This window comes from Mandrillus leucophaeus, unplaced genomic scaffold, assembly GCF_000951045.1.
Source record: "Mandrillus leucophaeus isolate KB7577 unplaced genomic scaffold, Mleu.le_1.0 Scaffold14, whole genome shotgun sequence".
Lineage (NCBI taxonomy): Eukaryota > Metazoa > Chordata > Mammalia > Primates > Cercopithecidae > Mandrillus > Mandrillus leucophaeus.
In genome coordinates this window covers 11,359,453-11,384,741 of record NW_012101365.1, presented here as the reverse complement: position 1 = coordinate 11,384,741, position 25,289 = coordinate 11,359,453, and the positions used below count along the sequence as shown (strand labels likewise).

Genomic DNA, 25,289 nt, shown 5'->3' with positions numbered 1-25,289 from the left:
AGACTATTACCAAAAAATAAAAATTTAAAAAATAAGAACAACACAAATAAAGTCAAAGGAAAAATAAAAGCTTTTTTCATTTTGAGAAGTTGAGTATAAAAACAGCAGGAAAAATGGCCCATATGTTGGACACTACATGCCCTTGAAACCACTACAGAGATACAAAAGTTCACATTGTACGACCTGGTGGGTATTTCCCACCATGAAGGTGCTCTGGTTAGATTAGAGGTAGCACTTCCACTGTATACTCTTGTGGTTCAGACACATTTTGGGAAAGTCTGTTTTTCTGAATCAAATAGGCTAATGCGTCTACATGTAAAACTCAGGATGCTAGGCACGCAGATGAGGTCCCACCCCGACACACTGCCTCCCTGTTCTCACGCCCAGCTGTGGGTGGTCCCCCTTATCTTTCTAAGCATTTCCACTATCTGCTCCCCACATGCCATCCCCCTAATCTGGGTAAGGTAACTCTTTGGGGAATAAAAGGCAGATGGGTGCTGGTTTAGGGAAAAAAAAAAATGAGATGAAATTTATTTAATTTGGAAAGCAAGTCATTTCAAATTTAGACCAAAAAAAGTATATTAAAAAAAATCCCGTGTTAATAGCAAACTTCTTTTTCTTATGAATCGGGCCCAAAGTTTGTACAGAGTTTTATTTTTGAAGAAGATATTGCAACTGTGCATGAAACTAAATAGCCATGTGATTTCTTAATTTTTTTTTCTTATTTTTCCTTTTAATATGAGGAGGTCTGGTGTGAAGACGGATCAAGCATGGGTACCTGGCTGAACATTGTCCATTAAGAAAATGTATCAGTCTCAGCACAGCGTCAGTTGAGGGTCAAGGAAAATGCCCCTGACTTGCAAATGTTCTCAGAGTGTCTTCACGGCACAGTTCTTGAAATTCAAATAGTCGTTTTGAGACAAAAACCTCGCCAGGTACTGATTTCTGAAATCAAACACCCATGCTTGTCCCCTAGGAAAAAGGAAACAAAAAACAAAAACAAAAACAAAACACAAGTAATACTGAATTTAAGTAAATGTATACCTCCAAAATACTGAAAACAGCCGAAATCAAGAAAAGACAGAATTTGCGTTCTCAGTGAAATACCTTTAAATCTAGCTGACAAGAACCAAGTCAGAAAAAAAGACTAACATAACTTTGAGTAATATTCATACAGTTCACTAAGCATTATGGAATAGCATGCATTAATATTGTACGGTTATTTTACATCACCTATACCAGAAGGTCCTGACTGACAGACAGCGAAGGCTACCGGTGTAGAAAAATCTTACTTCAGAAGAGCAATATAATACAGATTTCACAGGCACTACATTTTAATATATCAGGTATTATGCTGGTTTTCTTATAATTCTTTCTGTCCTAAAGCTGGCATTATAACAATGACCAAAAAGGCAAGGATTGGAGTAAACGGAAAGTAGATACCAAAGTTGATATAGTTTTTTTCTTCAGATAGATTAGTGCATAGTTCTCATGCAGATAAACACTGCTATGCATTTACACTGTTGGAAAGCAGAGTGAATTGAGCCCAAGTTGTCACATTTGTGTAAATCATTTTGTCAGCCTATAATAGCACCATGTAATGGATTTGCATTAAACATTAAATTGATTTCAAAATTGGTGACACAGTATTCACTACAGTTAAGTGCTATGGAATAGCTTCAATGTTACCTGCTATATATCAAAGCAATTTTCATCCCACTGCTTTTTTATTGGAAAAAATAAAAGGAAAACATACACGACGCTAATTAGACGAATGCACAGCCTTGGACGTGGAGAAGGCAGAGCGGGTTTACTGTCAAACAGTAAATACATGCATTGACTTCAAGACAGAATTGGCCTTGGAAGCCTATTTGAATGAAAGCCGAGCCGGTGGGCAGTGCAGCTTTCTGAGACTGTCTTTGGACAGATCTCGGAGGTGGGTTGTGAGGTGCCACTGAAGCTCTCCTTACATTACTATGGTGGTTGTGTTTTAGATTTGTTCTATGGAGGCCTGCTACCAAAAATAAAAAGAAAAGAAAGAATGAAGACAAGAAAGAAAACAGAAGCAAAGAAAGAAAGAAAGAGAGAGAGAGAGAGGGAGAGAGAGAGAGAGACCACCACCACTATGGACAAAGATATTTCCAGAGACATGAGGCAAAGTACATTAAATGACATTCTTAGAATCCCTTTCCCCTAAAAAAAAAAAAAAAAAAAAAAAATCACGCACAAAAAAGTTTTCCTTAATCCAGGTTTTGTCAATCCTTTATGCCACTGTAACTACAAGATTCAAAGCTTATGGGGCTAAGGGTTTGGACAAAAATGAAAGACAACCTTTTGGAGATGGGTCCTGCATATTCCTGTGGGCTGACTGAACACCGTGGCTCGGGGAAGTCTGGGTTCCTTCACACTTCGACTGTGAGAAAATGAAGATCACAAGCTTTGGGAGGTGCAACCTTGTCAGCCTGCCTAGAGCCCACACCTGGCGGCAGGGACGGGCCTGGGGAGCAGGCTGACCATACCTGTCATGCCAGAGTGTGAAGCAGCAGAACATCGGTTCAAACCTCAGAGGAAAGAGAAGGCTCTCTAGGATGGAGAGAGTGGCATTACTGGGAGGGCCTCTGCCCGCGAATGATCAGAAAAGGCGTGTTTTGCCGGCAGGGACAAGGGCCACAAGAAAAGGTCTACAGAAAAATGCTAAGATTTACTGCTCGTGCCTCTGACTTCAGTTCCCAAAGGGAAAAAAAAAAAAAAAAACCCCAAAAAAACACACACACAGAAATTTGAGGGACTCATCTTTGCCCAATGTTGTTAATGCCATTTGATGGGAGAGAAAAAATTCAAATGTGTCTCAGAGTCAAGGGCTGGGCCTTCAAATGCTGATAGCTCTCAGTCTGTCTGTCTACACACCCCAGGTAGCAAAGTCTTCCTCAAGCATCTTCACTATGCTTTTAAGCTAAAAAGCAAAAACACTGGAAACTGTTGGTGTTTCTTTTTTCCTGCTTGATCACAACTGAACTAGTTTCCTGCTGCTTTCTGGACAATGAAACATGAACAAAAATGTAACTTAGTGTATTTAATACTTAACCCCTGTTCGTTATCACCCTAGACTGCCTCCCTAATGTTTTAAAGCCTTTAAAACATTTTTTTTCCTGCAAATCTGTTCAGAGTTCCCTAATTTTAGCTTCATCAAACTTAATACAACGAAATACCTTCAAAAATACAGCATACCTGTAACGTCCATTTACAATGGTTTTTCAGTAGACCTACACTTCTCAAGCATAGGAATATGCTATACCATTGAGAGAAAAAAATAACTGTATTTAAATACTTACAAAAAAAAAAAAAAAGGAAACAGGAAAGTTTTAAACTTAAATCCAGTTCCCAAAGGGGGGGTAAAAAGAAAGAAAAGCAATTCTATGAACGCTGCCTTTATAATGAACAATCAGAAATTTCACTAGGCTAATTTGACAGAAATTTTTCCTCATTTAAACAACATTACAAAAGTCCTGCATTATAAAATAGGGTAGAATAAATCAGTGTAATCAATAAAACTATACAACAATACAAATTACATATCTTCTGAGTGGGCAGTTTATTCTCTCTCTTTGCAGTCATGACTACAACATGCTCACTAAAAACAACTAAAACTGCCCAAACTATTGCTTAGTTTGTTTTGTTTAAAAAAGGGTGCAATTTTATTGTATATACAACCAATTTACTGGTAATACCTTGGCTTATTGCAAGGTTCTGACAAAATGTTTGTCTAGGCTTTTTTCCCTTCACTGTGAAGCACTGAAAGCTGCTATTTTTTCTTTTTTTTTTTCTTTTTTTCCTTTTTTTTTTTTTTAGTGCACATATGTCATAATAAAGTAATGCCCAGCTAAGTGCTATAGGGGAAGGCAAAGTATGCTGGCTGGCTATAGGAAGTGACACCATACACTGACAATCACACCATACAACAGCGCCAAACGACTATTCAACCACTTATCAGACACATATGAAAATCCAAAATGTTTTATTTTATTTTTTTTTCCTTAAATAGAGATAACCAGTAAACAATTTTCAGAACTTGGAAGTTTAAAAACGTGCATATAAAAATGGGCATTATATACTTTTTATTGAATGTGGATTGACTGCAGTCTGCTAAGAAAAATGGGGTGTGGGAGCTGAAGAAAAAGGAAGTTGTCTTTTTTTTTTTTTTTTAAGGCTTGCTTGTGAAAGGAACAGTTGTAAAAACAAAATTGCTTGAAGCAGGGTCAGCTTAGTGCTTCACAGTTTGACTGCTTCTCTAAGAGGAGCCCTTCCTGCGCACGTGCATTCAAAAATCACAAAAAAGTACAAAGACAAACACCTAAAACACACTGCGCCAAGTGCAGCACCGACTTTGGTCAAATAAAAAAAAAGAAAAGAAAAATTAATAATTGCTAAGCTTTTCTACATGATATAAGCAGGTATTGCATATTTTCATATATCTGGGGGAAAATAAAGGAAGACTCCAAATAAATTGTAAAATGCAGCAACATCCAAAATACTGATATTCTAAGCATCTACAGATCTCAGAATAGCACTGCCACCGACCGTACAGGACAATAAAGACTACTCCTATCTGCGGAACAACTAGCTTTCTATTTAGTTCTAGATGTTGAAACTGACGATGGCTGACATAAAAGTCACATTTACAAAAAGTGTCTCCAAATGCTTGACTAGGGAAAAACCCCTTTCAATAGAGGAGCATGTGCAACAATTCCACAAATAATCGCTATCCAGGGCAAGGCACATTGATATGGAATTTTTGTTTTCGTGCAAATTAAGGAAAAAAAACAAAACAAAACAACATTGTTTCGGGGGGAAAGATGAGGAGCAAAGTGTCTTCCCAAGAATTTCAGTTACTTGATTGTATAGGACAGTAGTAGAACCCTTCTGAAGGGCTGAAAAACATAGTTTAAAGGCAAGTGCCTAGAGTAGGGATTACAATATTGTGTCTTAATGCACTCTACTTTATCCTACATTAACTATATAAAAATTAGTTACTAACACTAGAACATGCAGAGACTTTCTCTGATCAGCAGGGCTTGCCAACCAGAACGTATATATATGTATAGTATAGGAAACCTTCTTGAAGTCGCATGGGAAGCAAAGGGGTGCTTCGCTGTCTGGTAGAAAAATCACTTGCACTTTTTTTTATGTTTCTGTGGTTTTTTTGTTTTTTGTTTTTTTTTGTTTTTGTTTTTGTTTTTTTTTTTCATAAGATACAGGACATTTGGGGGTGCAAACTCTTTTTTTCCCTAACAAGTACCCCTTGATCTGAATGGGCACCAGCATTTGTGTCAGTATTGGTTTCATTATTATTATTATTGTTACTATTATTATTTCCCATAGCCCAGTTCAGGGACGCAAAGGTCTTTAAAACTTCTGGACAATCTCTGGTACAATGAGGTGTCTGATAACTGATAAATCCTATGATGCCAGATACGTGTAAAATTTTTTAGAATTGGCATAATCCATTATAGTGACTTCTAGCTTATAAAATTAACAGATACCATGATTTCATTTTAGTCATGTGCTTTGATAACAGAAAATAATTAATTAGCATTTAATGTAGTTAACATATTGTGGTAAAAGCACCATTAGATTTGTTTTTTTGTTTTTTTTTTTTAAATTTCCTTCAGTTTTTAAAGGGATACAAGTTTAACAATAAAAAACATAAAAAGCAAAAATAGCTCCCCTTTTTCTTGCAAGGCTGTTTTTTACCCCAATAATTTAGAGTCCTGGGGTGAAAGGACTTGAAAAACAAAAATAGAATTTTCAACAATCTCTATCTTACAAAGATATTTAGCTATCCAATGAAATTGCACTTTACTCAATTCAAAATTCGATTGTTTTGATTGATTCCTGTCAGTTTCTGTCAAAACAGACCATCTTCCCCATTTCCATGTGAATTTTTGTGTCATTGTTGAAATTGTTGAAAAAATGTTGTTGTTGTTTTTTTTTTAATGTAAGTGCAGCATTTCAAAACTTTTAAAAAACTGAACAGTAGTAGTAGTAGTTTGCCATTTTCGGAATTGTTCTGCAATGTGAGTGGATTCATTGTCCTTGCGGGCCATGTTATATACTTAACTGCTGACTGCTGAACCAAAACAAACTAAAAGAACAAATAAAAAAGGAATACAACTGCATTTTCTTTTTCCAATATGTTACAGAAAAACATTGCCCTTTGACTGTCCTGTAAGTTATATATTGCAGATCTCAGCTACTACAAAAGATTTAGTTCTCCATGTGCCTCCTCAATGCTCAAGGAGGATCACACCTGTGTGGGTAAATTCATGAAATACTGTGAAACAGCCGGGCTCCGTAAGGAAAGTGTGTTACAACAGGAAGTCAGTGAGCAAGGGTAGTCCTCTGCTAGCCACGTCACCTAATGCTCACGCTACCATGGAAACACTTCAAATGTTACAAAGCCCAACCATTTCCAGCACCATATGAGAAATTACAACAGTCCCTAAAGTATTTAAAAAAAAAAATCCCAAAAGGTTATGGCCTTTGCTGTTTGACCATAATGCTTGCTGTTTCCATGTACAAGTTGATTTGAATCGGTTTTTCTCCCCTTCCACTGACAGTGAAGTTGTAACTGCGCTGGGTTGAGGTTGCGTCCATGTTACAGAGTTGAGAAGGGGTCAGGTGGTCTGTCTGGTGGATGGTGGGACGCTGCAACTTTTATCCCAGGTACCAGGACTGGAAGACAAAAGGAAAAACATAATTAAAAGCACAATTTGCAAAAAAGTATGTTTTAGAAGTTGCCTTTTCAACCATGCAACCAGGATCTACGTTAGGGATGTGGGAGGGATTCGCTGGGAAAAGTAAAGTCATGACAGACAATAATAAATCCTGTGACATTGAAACTGATCTTCCTCTTCTGAAATTATAATTCATTGTCTTCGTTGGGGTTTTCTAACATTCTGAGCGTGTCTTACAAAATGAGGTATTTCTGTTCACTTGAAATACAAATAAGGGTTTCGTTATCTGATGGGGGCAGTTATAGGAGGGCAGGAAACTTGACCATCTTGTTTATCATTCAATCCTCAGTGCCTAGCCCAGTGCCTGGAATACAGAACGTTCTTAATGAAGAAGAGTTGAATGAATGGAGAATGGGTGAAGGGAGGGGCTTCATGTGGCAATGAATGGCTACTCTGATGATTTTCAACATCTCCTTTCAAATGAGGTGCAGGCACTAAATACATGATTGTGACACTCTCCTAACAGGCCCAGATGGTCAATAGTGATACAAGAGTAAGTGGAGGTAAGGTGGAAAAAGTGCTGGACCCAGTCTTCCTGGGTGATTTTGAGCAAGTCGCAGTATTTTTCTTTCCTTATATATGTCAGATTTTATGAGGGAAGATGCTCCTTTCAGCCCAATATATCTAAAATAGTATTTTCAAACATGAAACATAATAACTAAGTAGGATCAAGATTTTACTCTATTAAGTACCACACTGACCAAAGGAAAAATGAGGCCACTGCATACACTTCATTCATGCTTGCATTCATGCAGCATTTATTTAGAGCCTTCTGTGTACCTGCTGGGCCCAGTTACTGGTTACCTTTTCCTTTCGTAAATTCTTAGGTCATTAGCTTTGAGCAATTGTCTGATCATCTATCACTTTATCTGCTGGCATTTCTTTTTCTGTTAGCTAGACAGAATGAGCAATTATGGACTAACATCAGAGTTAATTTCTCCAGTGAAATAAAAAAGTATGTGGCTTTTGCCGACTTTTCTCTAGAGATACCTGACAAATTCACTACATTTATCATTATTTACAGAAAAATTACCAAAGCCTAACAAAAGTCAAGGCTTCTGAATTCTTAAGTTGACGGTATCAGAAAGGGTTCTAATTGGGTAGCTTCAGGCAGGTGAAGGATCATCCCTGTGGAAGAGATTCAATTAGGTAAAGTAAGGACTCGTTTGGTCCCCAGGGATGAATGGCTAAGTGATAGCTACATGGAGTTTGGTATAAGATTTCCTAGTCACACAAGCCACCTTTGATTTCCAGAGAAGTTTAAAAAACTGAAGCCCAAACCGAAAAACTACTCATCCTGTAGACTTTTAGATGTTACTCTTTGACCACATGCTTTGAGGAACACAATAAAGCCTCTTGTGTCCTGAAAGGAAATCAGCCTGGCAAATACACACGGCCTAAATCTAACTGGATAAAAGAAAGAAGAGGGGCAGAGAAAGGAGAGAGAAGGCGAGCCCCAAAGTGTGTTTCTAGTAGGCCTCTACCTAACAGCTGACTCTGATCCACGTTAGAGCTGCTTCCTCCCTTCTACAAAACGGGCTCAAACTTTGGGTGTGGGGAATAATGCTTACTATTTTTGTTTTCACACTTTCTAAGTCGGGTTGTGAAATTCCAGACTTCTTTAATCTGACACTAAGGTAGTTCTTGAAGCAAAGGCCTGGCACCCAGTGAGTCAGCAGGGGGAGCAGTTTTCCACACCACAGTTTGTGGAAGAGACCTCAGGGCACTACAAAAATCTGCAGTGCCTCTGCACTTCTCTTAAAAAGCAAAGCAAAAAAAAAAAAAAAAAAAAAAAAAAGTTTCTTCACACATCTTACTATTCAGTATGTGCCTTGCCGACAAGGTTACCCCAGAGCAGCTCTGTAATCCTTCACTGAAATAGGCTTTATTGATTGCTCTGGTCTATTGTTCTCTTTTCAAGTCCCCCAAGTTCAAGTTCATCCTGGTGTTACATCATGTCTGGTTGCTAAGAGCAACCAGACAGACCCAGACGTGACTATCATTAGCAAGAAACCCTCTGCTCTCCTCCCACCAACCTTCCAGTGGTTCTGACGTAGCAGGCCCACTGCAAACACATTGAAGTATTTATTCTGCCTAATTTATGACCTACACAGCAAGCAAGACCCCCACTCCAAAAACCAACACTGTTGTATATTTAATTAATCTGTCTTTCTCTGGCACTTGGGAAAGTTAGACAAAGGACTAATTATTGTGTTTCACTCTCCACACTTTTCTTTTGGGGGGTGGATATTTGCATGGGAAAGAAAACTACAAGGCCCAGCATCAGCCCCCCTCCTCTTTTTCTTTTTGCCCTATTGACATTTCATGAAATACTTTAGCTGCTTAAGGGAATTAGAAAAAAAAAATGCGATGTGAATGTTACTCCTTCTGAGTTGGTATTCAGTAACACAAATCAACTCATGACATGTTTAAATTTAAATGCTAACCACACACTCTCAGAGTTACTTTAAAGGTTAGTTTTTAATCAATAGAAGTTGCTGACTCCGGGTTTTTGAGCTGCGCGCTGCAACTCTTGGGCTTTTGTCTAACGCTAAAGCTTTCAAACTTTTTTTTTCCTTGAGATGATTTTAGCAATGATTTGCAGACACAGAAGGCTATTGTGCTCTGACCAGCAACATGTCAATAGAGGGGCTGAGCTGCCCTGTGGTGGGGTGTCAATATGACTCCTGAAGGCAGAGGTTGGGGGTCTTTAATAACCCGTGAAAAAACCTTAATTAACCCTTTCAGGCCCAAACCAAAACCTATTCTTAAACTTGTTCACTCCTATAATTTGACCATTAGTACTTATTTCAACATCACACTAATCTTCATGACAATTAACCCAGCTACTTGACCAAGGTTTTCCAGAATAGGAAGTTGGTTAGGGGAACCACACAGGGAAATTTTTTTTTTTTTTTGAAGTCTCTGATTAAATCACTTATTTGCAGAGATGGCAGATAGAGAGTTCTAATAATAATAATAATCACAATTCATACATCTCCCTGAATTTTCTCCTAATCAGTTTGTAGTTAAAGATACTCATAATCCCATTGGGATGAGTGTGACAGTCACACATGTGTAAGCCAATCAATTTCCAGAAACTTCTATGAGCTGCTAGTAACACCAGATGGACAATACAATGTTTGTAAAAGCCTACTTTTCTCTTGTGATATTTTCTTATAATTTCTATTATGCAAGCAGTACAAGTTTTAGAACATTAATTGAGGAATGGTTTTGCATATTTTCTTCCTGGGTCATATAGGAAAAACATAAAAGAAATCTGAGATTATTCGATTGTTGGGGTTGAGTAGCTAATCACTGGGAAAATGTTGACACATTAAACAAAGACCATCCTCAGACATTTAGTGACATAAGCTTAGGTTTCATATGGTTTTTGCCTTCGTACTTTATAGCCCCTTAATCTACTCTACTGTATCCAAATGGACTACAAAGGAATCTCCCTCCCTTATGTGCAGTGAGTGGCATTATTACAATACGATATAGGATGATGTTATCTTGATACATTTACATTAAGGAAGTAAACATAGAGCTTTGATCTATTTTTTCCTCAGGAACTTTCAGCTATAGTTGTTGTGGAGGTCCATAAATGCACACTCCCACCAAGGCTCCAGTTACGTAAAATTAGTTGGTAACATTCACAATGTCTACAGTTTGGGATGTGCTGAGCGGGAGTGGGGAAGGAAGGGGGGTGACTGTCCTCTTTCAGTGTTCAAGGTGAAACATCAAAAGAAATCTGCAGTCCAGGACAAGAGCTCAGCTTTCCTTTTCTCCAGTCAAATGAAGAAGTAATCTCATCAGGTTGGAAAAGTGCTGACTAAGGATTTAATAAAGTGCCTGCAGATGTGGCGTCTCTAAGGTATTCAACTCATGTAATGCAAAACAGCTCCACACTGAATGTGCTTATAAAATTTCATTTAACCATTGCAGCGCGACTTTTTCCCCCTCACAGTTCTCTGAGGAGTTTTATCACACTTGCCGCCCGTTAATTTACAGCTCCATGAAAGTTCGAATCCCATTCCGCTGGGATTCTGGAATACTCACAGTAGTCGGGTTTTATGAACCATAAACAATATCTATCCGACTGCATCCTAAACAGGAAGCCTCAAATGGCAGAAGGTACCTCTGACGGTGCCAATCTCTTCCATTTCTTACGCCTCACAGAGAGCAATCAGAACACGCGGGCCATCTTCCAAAATGTGGTCATGGGGCTGCCGAAGACACAGCTGATGAGGACCATGGCCTCAACCCCTGAGTTAACAACAAATGCTCCAATGTGTGCAACAACATTTTAAAAGGCTTTTTACATCCTCTTTTTACTAACAGGGCAGGATGCACATTCTAGAGGAAAAAGAAAAATGTCTGAGAAACATGTTTTCTATTTTCTATTTTACTTTACCCCCCAAAAGGAGCAGAGAGTGCTAGGGTGGCAGGGGCAGAGAGGGCAGAGAGGACTGTGATGCAGCAGAATCTGTTTTTCAGATTAAAAGCTTAAACAAAAGGCCTCAAGGGCAAAGTTGAACACTGCGGAAGGAGGTTGTTAATGTGGAATCCAGCACTGGGTGTGACACTTGGCTTTCTTCTGCAGGCAAGGTGGGTTATTTGAGGACATTCACACGCAGAAAACGGAAACGTGCAAACACAGGCTGGCCTCCCTGCACCCTGCAGGCCCAGCTCCTCATCAGCCCCCAAAGAGGCTCAGCCAACCAATAAGCCAAGACTCCAGGAGCTGCTGTCACTGCTGTGCATTCTCTCCTGGGGAGGCGCTAGCTTTGCTGGGTCACACTGCTCCAGTGGGTCATTTTTGGCTTCCCGCACTTGTGTGGATGGACTCAAGTCTACTGTTGAGCCCAAATGAGTTGTCCCTGGCAAATCAGCCAAAAGCCGGGTAGTCTCTTCTCCCCATCTCAATATGATGGAAGTGGACGGGGCCTCTGAGCGGACTTCAAGTTTCTCACATTCGCATAAACCATTTGGGAGCATTTATTCACTCATTCAATAAGCACTAAGGGCCTTCTATGTGCTAGGTGCTATGTACGCTGGCTCTGTGGATATAATGAGTAAAATATAGTCCCTGTCCTGAAGGACTTTCTTGTCTATCAGGAAGCAGGGGCTAGATTCTAGACCCTAAAGGATACCAGAGAGCCTGCTTTTCTCCCAATAGGATTTTGTAAACTTTTGGCAATGAACGATGCCCAGTATCCAGTGTCCAAAGGACTCAGGATTGGTGTCGCCTTTTCCACTGACCAGCAGTGTGACTTCAAGCAAGCCAGTCCCTGTCCTGGGAACCTCAGAGTCTTGTGAGGACCATTCTGTATTCGTAAGAGGCAGCAGTGATTTACACTGGTTTCTTCTGAAAAGGGGGTCATGCTGTACACAGGTGTTAGTTACTGGTACTGCCAGCCTTAGGCTTTGATCTCTGTAATCATTTTTCTTGCCTGATTTTATTTTCTTAATTAAAGAAAGTCTGTTTTCAGTAACTCCGAACCAAGACTTGTTTATTGTACAGAAAACTATTAAAACAGTAATGGGCCGGGACTGGCCCCAGGCACCTTTGTGGCCTTATCTTTTCACCACTTGTCCTCAACACTTGTGTTGCCTTAAACTTTTCCAGATCCCCCAAAGCCAAATGCTTCCTCCCTGCCAGGCCAGGGCTCAGGCTTTCCCTCTCCTTGGCTTTGCTAATGCTTGCTAGTCCCTGGGTTCTAAGATGAGATGTTCCTTCTTCAGAGGGGTCTTCTTGGGGCCTTTACCCTCAGGATTCTCCTCTGTCACAGTTGCTAAAGTTTAATTACCTGTTTTCATCCCAGGCAAGCTGGCTATCTAAGGGATGCCAGGGTAGGCATGTAATAAATACTGTTAAATAAATAAAGGAGGGAAGGAAGAACAAGCTGTATCCGAGGTTCTCAAAGCCTGGTGTCAGTCACCCCAACAAGTGCAAAGCAAGGCATCTGGATGGATGACTTCTAGCACGCTCGTGCCACATGACCATGTCTCCCCAAATGACAGACACTCTCCCTCGAGGGACACAAGTCTCCACAAGCCACTCCAGGCAGTTTCGATGGGAGAGTTGTTGCAACGGGGCCAACTGCGGCCAACTGCGTCAGTAGCATGTGCAATAGTTTTGTAACATGGACTGCTGCCTACTTACTACAAGCTCAGAGGAGTTGTCCAAACCACTGATCCCTGGAGAATGACTGTGCTGCTCCCAGCCAAGACCTCCGTTTTGGTTCAAACCTCAAGACGGGAAAACACTAATCTTTTTACCCAATAAGCCATCCAGTACCTCCAAACCTTGAGAGTGCATACAGAATCCAATTATTTTGACTGTTCACCCAGAGTCCGAATCTTTCACGAGATTCCAGCTTGCCCTAGTGTCTCTCTTACCACCAAGTACATTTTTCTTTTGGCCTCCCTTCCTTTCCATTTTTCATCAAGTAACCGTTTACCTCATGAAATCAAAGACTGCTGGATTAAACATTGCACTCTGGCCCACCTGCATTTGCTTCAAAATCTTACTAGAGAGCTGCGTGCACAGCTGTAAGAGCCAGGACTCTGGGGTCCGAATGACAAAAATCCTGGCACCATTATGAACTAGTTAGATACTACCTTAGGCAAGTTAGCATCACTAGGTCTCAGTTTTAGACTCCAGGAAATGGAGGTAACAACTTTATCAGTTTTTGTGCGGATTAAAAGCCTGGCTAGGGGTTACTACAGAAAACCAGGAAGCCAGAGTAGCTGGGTTCTCTCACTGTAAAAGGTTTCTGGGGCCTTAGGGTCCATGTGAGACCTCAAGTCCCCGGGAAAGCAAATCGCTCTACAAGGTGGCTTTCCCTTATTTAATGACATAATTTCTTAGTTAAAAGTAGCAGCTGTGTCAATTCCATTTCCCCAGTTGCAAGAGAAAGTTCTTGAGAAAATAAAAATCTGTCTTTAATTGCGATATTAAAATCAGAGCGGCGAAACCAACAACACAAAAGGAATTGGCTCAAGTTTATGAAAGGCATTTGGGCCCTTGCGTTGCAAGGCTAAACTGCACGCCTTGGAGGTTGGGGGTGAGGAGAAAAGGGGAGGAAGGGAGGGAGTAGTCAGGCAACCAAGTGGGACAGAAACAATCCTATTTTGGTTTTTGTTAGCGAATGGCATACTACATAGATCAGAGACTTCTTATAAAATACAAACCCCCACTGTACACAAAGCACAGGAAAATGTGAGGAAAAAAGGGAAAAACTAAAAGCAGCTTAGGGTGTGTTAACGCTGCTATTCTGTCAGCTTAAAGAGTATTTTATGCTTGATCAACAGCTCTTTTTTATTGTGCTTTTCTTTCATTCATTCAAGACATCAAAGCCGGGCACCACCAGCGTACCTGCCCTTCTGGAGCCGCTTATGACGGGGTTCTAATGAAGCACGACTCTGGGAGCCGGAGACCCCCGTGGACACGGCAGTTCAAAGGGAATATTTCAACAATGATTACATTTTGTAAATCTTTTTATGAAAGAGACAGCTTATTTCCTGCTTTTTCATGAAAAATAGATTCTATCCATTAAATTGAGCCCGCGCCACGGAAGCTGCTTGAGATCTGAGGTGCAGCGTGGAGATTAAGAGGACAATGACCCAATGAAATTGTCCAGAGTTCCTATCTCTTTGGTCATGATGGCACTGCCGGATTTTCTGGGTGGAGCCCAGACAGTGCAGTAGATGGCTCTGCTGCGGAAAATGCAGTGGCGAGGGGGTTTCGCGGCTTTATTTTTCCACTCGGGCCTCATGTTTATTATCTGTTTCTTTGTATTTATTGATTCCACAAAGTCCAACAAATATCAGAAGAGAGGCCACACTTTCTATCGCATAAGAGCAAGATAAAAGTTTTCAGTTGCAAATTCATTAAACGCTGTATTTTAATGCCCTGAAATGGGCCAAACCCTTTTCCATACGGGAAGTTAGCCATCAAAAAGCTGGCTCCTGGTCTGAAGACACAATACAGGCTTTCTGATTGGCTAATGTCTCCCCCAAAGGCAAAAAATAAAGAAGCAGCCTAGCCCTTTGTAATTTTTGATTTTCACATTAAAATAATCTTTTCCTTCGCAATTTTTTTTTTTTTTTTATTTTTTGGCAGGGGGAGAGTCGAGGAGAGTGGGGAAGGAAGGGAATATGACTTCCTGGGGAGCTATGAAATGAAAAAATGTATGTTTTCTACACATCGGATTCCAATTTTAATTAAATGCCTGTTGTCTAACAAGTGCAGACAGTCACACTTGGGGTTGGCCCAATGGTGGCCCAGGGAGGTAACCTTTCTTGTTTAAAAAGAGAGGCGTGGGAGTGGAGGCCGGAGCTCAGCAGAGCGTGGCCACATTGTAATAATCATTCCACGGCGTGCCTCCTCGCTCCTGCTCTTCCCAAACATGACTCAGGTTGAGAGCCTATCGATCGCGGAGACCTTAGTGTGGATTGTGCAGGAAGATAAAGTCCAGTTGGAGTGAAAATAACATTGAAGTAAAAAGTCCAGGTTATTTCAAAAATTCTCCCAGATACATCCTGCAATAGTATGCCAGAAGATCTGGCCTCTTGCCAGAAATGAATTCCCAAACTAACCTTTCCAGCCAAGAAGCCCTTCAGACACTGGATAGCATCTGCCACCTTTAGACTTCTCCACCCCAGCAGGCACTTCTATGCTCAAGCCCTGGCGCGAGTCTGCTCCTTACTTCTTTAATTCTCCCCTGTCCACCATTCCTGGTCTTTCTAGTTCCATTCTCTATCCCCTCCCACCCCTCAAGTTAGTGTCTCCCTCCCTCTCCACTTGTGTTTAATCCCTGTGCAGGAATCACGACAGACCCCTCTCTCTCCCAGGCCATGCAGACCAACAGTCCCTAAGGATTAAGAGGAAGTGAAGAAGGCCTTGAGCTGCAAACCACAAGCCCTGGAAGGCTTCTGTTGTGAGCCAAGGAAACAAGACATATAGGCAGCATTTGGAGAGAATGCAAAGGAAATTGTGGCATCTGCCTTTTCATTTTCATGAGAAAAGACAGTGAGAGTACAGTGAGATGTCACTGAGCACTGGACTGTGGGTCTGGTGGCCTGGTTCAAGTCCCAGTTCAGTCACTGGCTTGCTGAGGGGCCTGAACTTCACCAGACCTCTCTAAGGATACTACAAGATCCTGTTGCTATGCCTTTCTTTACCTTCTAGGAACACCTGCTTTTAGATATCACTGGTGCCAGAAATCGTTGTTGTTGTTGTTGTGTGTGTGTGTGTGTGTGTGTGTGTGTGTTTAAATCATTCACAGGGTAGATGGGATATTGGCAGAGGTAAAACTGTTCCTATCTTTCATTGAGGTCAGAATGAACTTGCCTATGGAAAAAGTCAGATCATGGAGTCAGAGATCTAAATCCTAGTCTGTAGCGAGTCAGTGATCCAACTTTAACTTTTCTGCAAAACAGGCCTCAGGATACTAGTTATCACAGCATTTGAGGGAAAAAATAAAAACACAAAATGACTTTCAGATACTGACCTAAAATGTAAGGAGCATAATTATGTGAGGCACTGATATGATCTAGATGGGAGGTGTGTGTGTGTCAGGGTTTCATCTGAACCAACAACCCTGGATAAAAACTGAACAATTTCCCTCTGCGCAGTCATAGCTCTGTGTATTATCCTAAAAGCCCAAACCCGGAACCAGTGAGCAATACTTTTCTCCTGCTTCTGAGGATGTGGTAGGATTTAGGGTTTTATGGCAACAAAACTTGTCTTTGTTAGGACGTGACTTGCAAAACAAACCCACATGGGAGAGTTTGCAGTTTCAAATGACAGTAATTTTTTTTTTTAATGCTGAAACAGCAAATGCTTTTTATGTTCAGATTTATTTCCTTCTAAATTTGTAGATTAAATTTACAACTAAGCAATATTCATTGCTACAAACAATTAGATTCCTCCCAAATATTTCCAGGGGATATGAGGGGGAGGCTTTCTGATGGGGTTGTGGTTGGGATTTGGGCAAGGTGAAGATCCTATAGCATTGACGGTCTCCGTGAAGGGCCTTCCTAACAACCTGGACTGTACATAGCATGTGTGATTGGCACAGCTACTTGGTTTCCCTGTCAGGGATCTATGCTTCTTGGCGGCAGGTAATATCATTCTAACACAGACAATTTAATTTATTTTTTACCTTTTTAGTAGTGACTTCTGAGATGGAGATCTCACAAGCAAAGATTATTGAAGACTGATTCACGAATGTGTGGTTTTTTTTTTTTTTTTTGGAGATAGAGTCTCGCTCTGTTGCCCAGGCTGGAGCACAGTGGCGTGATCTCAGCTCACGGCAAGCTCCGCCTCCCAGGTTCCTGCCATTCTCCTGCCTCAGCCTCTCGAGTAGCTGGGACTACAGGCGCCCACCACCACCACTGCGCTCGGCTAATTGTTTTGTATTTTTAGTAGAGACGGGGTTTCACCGTGTTAGCCAGGATGGTCTCAATCTTCTGACCTTGTGATCCACCTGCCTCGGCCTCCCAAAGTGCTGGGATTATAGGTGTGAGCCACCGCGCCCGGCCCACAAATGTGTTTTATAAAATTGAGCATGCGTACAAACTCATTCTCACTTTGTTTTCTGATGAATTCCACTTGGTAGTGCTCTACCAGTAACTGAGATTTGGGAACAAACTCCGAATATACACACACACAGTGCTAGTTTGAAACAGTCCCACACCTCTATTGTCACTTTATTATCAATTAATAAAATCAATTACAGATGGCATGACTATTATATATTGACAGGCTCTTTAAATATCCTCTTGTTAAATCACCATATGGATAGGAAATTCTATTGTTTATTTTGCAAGAATGGTGATAAGTTCAAATGATATATATACATATACACTTCCATTCTGACTCTGCAATACCAAAAATCTTGCAGACATGCCAATTTGTGCTATTCTAGAAGACAGTTCAATTAAGGAATACTTTAAGATATTTTCCTTCTTTTAAATTAGGAGCAAAACGTCTGAGCTAAAATATGACTTCCTGTTCTACTGCATCAACCTTTCTGTATTGTTCTCAAGGAACATGTTTACAAGTTCAAGTTCAGGTTTAAACTACTCAGGAGTTTATAACGGAGCCTCATTTACATGTGTTCCCTCTGAACTCTGCCGGCCTCTGTATGCTAGTTTCCAAGGCTTGGTGAAGGAATGTTTTACAGTTGGAATCTGGACTGCTTTCTCAGGCATTTCAGACTCAGAGGCTACGCGGCACCAAGTTCTCGTTAGTATTAAAAGTTTCCTCAGGTCTACTCCAGAGACAAAGAAAGACAGAGAGAAAGGCAGGGCAGGGGCCAAGAGAACTGTAGCTTCTTAATTTTCCCTAAAAGGCATTCTAGTTAACATTATAGTTGAAAAGTAAGCAATGGCTTCTAGATGTAGATTCTAGAATCTCGTGGCCATGACTTAAAATTTCTGTGCAATGATTTTCAGCTTTCTGTGGAAATGGTCAATGCACATTGATTCTCTTCAAATATTAAAACTAGGGTTTGCTTAAATTGTTTTTCTGCCTTGAAGATTAAGTTATGAAGAGAAATGTACCCACTCCAAAAAAGATCCTAAACCTAAGAGGTTTTTGAGGTCAAAAAGATCTCAGGGATTTTCCAGCCAATAAAGGTGCATTGGAGAGGAAGAAATGGCTATTTTTCATTTAGAAGCAGGAAGCACTGAAGGGGGTTCTCAGATGCCCACAGGGAACCAATCTGGAGAGAGATGATTTCCTGGCTTATTGAAATTAAGACTCAATCTTGTTGCTAAGCAAGGGTCCAAGAGTTCAGAGAAAGCAGCCATCATCTTCATGGGCAGAAATGGAAAGGGCATAGGAGAAAGAGGACCAAGGACTCTGCTTCTCAACTTCTCTCTGAATCGGAGTTTATCTATAGTAGCAAGAAAGTAGGTTCAGCAGTAATAAATCAATGATGCTAACAGTAACTGTAACCTTAGGGCAATGCTCAAGAGCTACTTTATAGCATCTTTTCATACTGGAGCAGTCCTTTCCTGATAGGTGAGCATACCCGGCAAAACTGTAGGTTGTGGCATCCCCAGTACTCAGAGTCAGCAGCTGCATCCCTGCAGAGTGACGTGTGATGAGTCAGACAAACAGTTCAAGAGTAAGCACTACGGTAGGGGGGTTCAGAGAAGCAACTGCATGGCTGGGTGTGGATGGACTAGGAGTGTGTGGTGAATCTGGATCTCAGTTTGCACCTCTGCTAAGAAGGGAGGAAGACCACCTTGCTAGCATGGTGTTTGTAAGGATGAAATGAACTAATACATGTGTTTTGTCTCCTAATAGGACTGTAATGCAGAGCTGATGCTTTTTTATTTTTGGAGTTGTTGGGGTGGGGGAAGGATATTCCTCTCTGTCTTGGAGGAAGACAGAAACCTCATCTTCATGTGCTAGATCATGGCCTTTTCTTAACCTAGTTCAATATTGAGCCGTCACTTTTCTTGCATAAAGTTCAATAATAGCATGAGCATGCTAGCTACATGCAAAGCTTTTAGTCTTTTTTCTCAATCCCCTGAACTCAACCTAGCTCAACGCTAAAAAACATTAAGCGTTTTCTAAAACCAAATAAATGTGAATATGCTTCTAAATAAAACCCTCTGCTGCAAAAATCAGAAGGTTCCTCTTACTGGATAAGGACATGAAGGAAAGAAGAATCCATTTAGAGGATGTTCTGCAGAAATGGATGATAAAAATGGTTTCTTTGGGAGCAGCAGTTTAGTTACAGTGATTGGGTGGAATTGGGGCTTGCAACTCTTAAGAGTTTCTCAGCCTTTAGCCAGGACTGATTGGCTGATTTCCAGAAAGAAGATAATTTGCCTAAGAGATAAATTCTCATTGGTCAGTCAACTCCAAATGACTGAAAATCATGTGTTCTTTGTGTATTTTTTCTTCTTTCTTTTTCAGAAATATCTATCAAACTTTGGTTCATTTTCCACTATCCTTTGGACCCCTGCCAATAATGGCTGCTATAGGAAGCCTATTAAACATAACTGCTAACGTTCCTTTTTTTTTTTTAAGCAACTCTGACAAAATGGTGAACAGGAGAAATTTGAAACAAAATGGTTTGCAGATTTTCCTGAGGATTTAATTTATCCACGTGGATCCTAATGGTTTTGAAGACAAAATAATTTTTTAGTTGATTTAATAGTTGATAGTTCAAAGTGTTTCACACTTGTTCATGTGTGGGTAGGCAGATTCAGAGCTAATCTCATTTCATTTATGCTGATTCTTCTGGTAAAACAGTAGTTTCATTCACCTGTAATCTTTTTTAAGAAACAGAGGGCACCAACTTTGGAAGCGTGCTTGCTTGATCAAGCTATGTGAAAGGTGTGTGATGAAGAGGGGAAACTATTTCCTGGAAGTGAATCCGGCACCAGGAGGAGCAACGCTTCTGTCCTCTACCCGCTTACAGTTACCTACTCAGCGCCTGGCATCCCTCGTCGGGGCTTCATTCTGTGCCTGCTTCTGACTCAAAGCAAGCAGCCAGGAAGGGGTGCAAGGGTACAGTCCAGATTTGACAGTATTGACCCCAGGGCTGAGGAGCATTAGCGAATTCCATAAGGAGTTTCATCCAGCAGTTGTTGGCTTACAAAGGTCACTGTGATGCAAAGCCCAGGGGATGAGCCAAGCAAACCGCCTTCCTGGAAGACGGTGGGGGTGGGGGAAAGGGAACAATGATGTTAATATGGGGGTGGTGTGAAGGGAGTTTGGTACATCTTTAGACTTCAAGACAGGAAAAAAATATTTGGGAAGAGGCCAACTGAGAGATACAGCGTGGCCCTAGCTAAATAGTAATGATGTAACAAAGAGCAATATTCAGCACTATCCAGATATCACAGAGAACAACTGGTGGATACTAAAGTCATTATAAGACGTGAAATTATACCTCTCACTGCTTCATTATCACTATATTTCATAATATTTGTCTAGAAAGGCACACAAAGCCTATCAGGTTAAATTAATCCTAATGATCAATTTTAGTTTTATTCTAATTAAATAATTTCAATTAATTAATGCTAGCACAGAAATTAGTCAAAATTACAAATGTAAATGCTGAACTTTAAATCAAAGGTCCTCCCTACGACCTGCCTCATGTAGAAGCACTTTGAAGTGTTTGCCTGTGAAGGTAGATGGGAATTTTGACCTTTGTCTGCACTGTGAAGATCAGAAGATAGAAAAATATACAACAAAAATCTGTCCAGGAGCATAGACAGAAGCACAGGTTACACACACACACACACACACACACACACACACACCCCTGCATGGCAGTCTATGAAAGTAAATCCTGCAAAGTGAACTTCTGAATTACATGCATTTGTTTCTTGGAATTCCAATGCATTTGAGTCAGTCTAATGGATATTGGGCTTTTATAAAACACCTTTGTAAAATGGAAACCATGCTCCCATTTTCTAAGCCACATATTAAACCACTAGTCCCTTCCTTCACTCATGGCAGGTCCCTGCATTTCAGTCCTGCTCTGTCTCTGATTAGCTTTGGGGCCTTGCAAGTTGTTTCAGTTCCCCAGGCTTTGGCCCTCTTATTTGGAGGTGCTACTTTATTAAAATGATATGAACTTTATTTCAAAATATTCTTAAAGCTGTATCTGAAAAATGACGGGAGTCTGGAGTAGATAATCTTTAAGGAAATTACCAGCTTCAGTGTACTGTATTCTAAAACTTTGAAAAATACTGGCATCTTAAAATGGATTTGAAAATGGTACAGGGCACATGTGTCTGAGTCATCATATAAAGACATTTAAATATCCTTTCTTCCCTCTTCATAAAAATCCAAAGTAGACAGTATTCAGAGCTCAAAAAATTTGTGGAAAAAGGAATCTGGCAAAATAGACGTTCTTTTTTCCCAAAGAAAAGAAAAGAAAAGAAAAGGTGGGGAGGATGATACAAAAATCTGAAAGGGAAAAAAAAAAAAACCCCCCCCCCCCCCCATTAAGGGGAATTCCTTTTTTTTTTTTGTATTTAAAAAAACATGTACTGATGAATTATACTTAATAACAGGTCTGTAGTGCCACTCACTCTTCATCTTAAAAGAACATTCTACACTATCACTGTTATCCATAAAATAGTCACAACTTCTTTCCTCAAAAGGAGGCCTTCATCCATGATCCTCCATCTCAACTTGTTCTCAACTGTATATGAGAACTATTTGTAGCAATCAATTCACTATTACTGTTTGGGGACATTACAGAACAGCAGAGTAATTTAATAATATAGTTGATTAGTATAATAATCATCATTAAATTTAGTAATGATAGTGGGATTCCCCTTAACTTGGTTAATGATCATGGACAATTCATTTCTTGACTGCCAGTGGTAGAAATGGTTTTTGAAATATTAACTTCTGCCCCATGGGAATGACACTTAGCCCATCACATTTAATTTTTGACCTTCACTGAGCAGCACGATCCTAATCCCTTTGATTTTATAATCTTAACTAGGAAACATTAAAATATGGATTGACTCCAGTTGGCAGGAATCTTTATGTTCTTTTCACTAAAAAAGCTATAAATTCAATGGTTGACCTTTTATTTCCAGGTCACAAATGACACCCACTCAGTTTTGTCCGTTCACACAGGATTTATGTTAGGGTCTACAGGTATAAGCCATGAAAGTTGAACTTTAATGAAATGTCTTTCAAAGATGTGCACTTAACCAAAAATTCCTCACAAAAAAATTAGCAGGTGGCCTTTTAAAAACAGCCATTATGTCCTCAGGTTCATTGCTGGCCTCCACTAAGTCTATTTTTCACTTGTAATAAGTTTCTCCTAATATCATTTTTCAGGGGGTACAAATTACGCTTGTGTTTGGGATGACAATAATACCTTAGTTCCCAATTCAGGCTTCTAACCTGAAAGATTTCTGAGGTGCTCTCTTTCCCATAACCACAATTCATCTCTCTCCAGTTGAAAAATGTTCCTTGTCCTTTTCACAAAATCAATCGTATTGATGGGAGGTATTCTGTGTTGTCAATCAGGGAAATGTGATTTGATGGGACCCCAAAGCAGCAAGACAGGGAGAGGAATACCAAACCTGCTCAGGTCCACACCATCGGAGTGAGATCGATGTTTCCCATAATACTCATCCTGTCATGTGGCACCCTGTCACAATTAATAATGTAGAAGGAGCTGATTAACTTAAGTAAAGTGCTCTCTGCTGTGTAAACACATAAAGATCTATGAGGCAAAAAAGCGGGGGAGGGGGCAGGAGAGAACAAAACGTCATTTTTATTTTTCACGTGTACACGTTCTCACTTTCTATTCTTCTCTTGTAACAATTACTGTACCAGCCACTCTAGCAGAGTCAATAAATTGATCTGGGTCTTGACGCAGCAGCAAGGCAGACTAATCTGATACACCATGATCTGCACTGGAGAATGCTGGGGGCTCGGGGGTACACTCAGGTAACACAGGGCAAAGAGAAGGAAGTAAAGGCCAGCCAGCCTTACTCTAGATAGGTAATTAATGTTCAGTGTGGAGCTTCTAGACTAGATGGATGCATATGTAGCAGGTGTGTGTGTGTGTGTGTGTGTGTGTGTGTGTGTGTGTGCATGCGTGTTAGGAAAACGAAGCCTTCACCCTGGCTAAAGGATGCAGCCTAAGTAATACCGTATGCACCACTTATTTAAGTCCCTGCGGTATTTCAGTCACTCATACCAATCTGCAATTCAATGAGGATCACCACCCCATTAGAACTAATCATGTCAGCTGTGTATCTGACAAAATAAACATTCAGAAACTGTGCTCCTAGGTTCAGAACTTGTTTCTGCACTGGGATATTTTTTTCCTTCCCTCCCTGATCCAGTATAAAATTTAATCTTTTTTTATATGAAATTATAAGACACACAGAAGCTCTCCGTATGGATTCCTCAGTGTATCCTGACAACGAGAAAGTGGCGATGTTAGCTGAACTTTAACTTGCTCCTTGGGAGTATGCTAAGTATGATCTCAATAATAAATATCATTCCACTGGGTAATGAGAGAATTAATGGCACAACTTATGGAAAATGGACACGGGAGGATGGGGTGAGAAGAGACTCAGCTCAGGGACAACGTTACCAGATTACATCTGGGGTTACCATTTCTGTTTCTTCTTCATCGTCACAGGCCCCTTGTCCTAAAGATAAATGAGCAGCACCCTGCCTCCAGTGCTCACAGAGCTTCCCTCCTGAGGGCTGCAAAGGCAGCACCACACATTGGCTGGGCAGGGTGCTGAGGGCTTTACATCCTAACCAGACTGAGTCTTTACACAACTCTAAGTAGAATGCAGGCATTCATTTATAATTTTATAGATGGGACATCTGAAGGTCAGAAAGGCTAAAAATTATTCCAGCGTCACATACTGAGATCAAACTCAGGTCTGTCTCCCTCCAAAGCTTCTACTTTTTCCACTGCCCAGAAGAGGAAGGTACCTCATGACCATAGGTCTCAATGCTACTACTGCCTGTAAAATCCTATATCTCATGAGGGTTGAACATAGCAAGGCAGAGGTTTCTTCACATATAGAGATCCCACTGTGCCCGTCACCTGCTTCCTATCTCCCACAGAATAAAGTCCAAGTGCTTTACTACCCCTGAATAAAGGTATGTATTTATTCATGACTAGACCCTGATCTAATGTTTCTACCATCTACTATAAACTGACAGACACACCAAACAGAATAGGGTTCTTTAGACACACACCGCTATTTCTTTGCATGCACTGTTCCTCCTGCCTGGTCTGGAATGTTCTCCTCCCCAAGTATATCTGTCTCCTTCAAAACCACTCATGTGTCTTCTCTTCTGGCATATCTTCCATGTGCTCCATGCTTCTCCCCAGAGTTAGTTACTGAATCTTCTGCATGGATTATACCTATTTCAATTTCTTCACCGATCACATCTTAGTTTCTTTACTTTTCTTTCTATGAGCTATGTATGGCGGAGATGGAATAATGTACATCTTTAGCCTCCCTTCCAGCTTAGTATGGTGCCAGGAATATAGTAGGTGTTCAATACATTCTGGCTTCTTTCTCCTCCTTAAGATCAATCATGTAGCTGGCGGGTGGGAGAGATGAGCTAGGAATCCAGGTATTTTGATTCCTAGTCCAGGATTTCTCTGTGTACCAAGATGCACAAGTCCCTCCTGTGGTCAGTTCCCTTCCTAGACCTACTGTGTTGTTCTTCTATCCCCCCAGTACCACTCCTTCCCCATATATGCACAGACACACTGCCAGAGACCAGTGGAAGGAAGACTGTGCTTGAGAGGGACAGAAGCTGTGTGTCGTAAGGGCTGGTCTTACGTTTCCCTTCACTAGTCAAGGCAACAGGAGATATGCAGCACAGTCCAGTCCTGGAGGGCAGCAAAGGGTGCGTCCCACATTATTAAGGCAGCACTGTGAGGGTCCGAGGTTGCCCTGTGCTGAGAACAACTGTGCCCGGTGGCATCCCCATTATCCCAA

The 25,289-nt window shown here is 40.7% G+C and overlaps 1 protein-coding gene across 2 annotated transcripts in view; it reads right to left on the bottom strand.

The window, feature by feature from the left end:
* Positions 1-5,210: 5,210 nt before the first annotated feature.
* NFIA (nuclear factor I/A) overlaps positions 5,211-25,289 on the bottom strand; it is a 621,436-nt gene continuing 601,357 nt past the window's right edge. For both annotated transcript variants that reach the window (XM_011973872.1, XM_011973873.1), the window contains exon 11: positions 5,211-6,732. In XM_011973872.1, the coding sequence (XP_011829262.1) occupies positions 6,715-6,732 (18 nt within the window). In that variant the 3' untranslated portion in view covers positions 5,211-6,714. The remainder of the gene's footprint in view (positions 6,733-25,289) is intronic.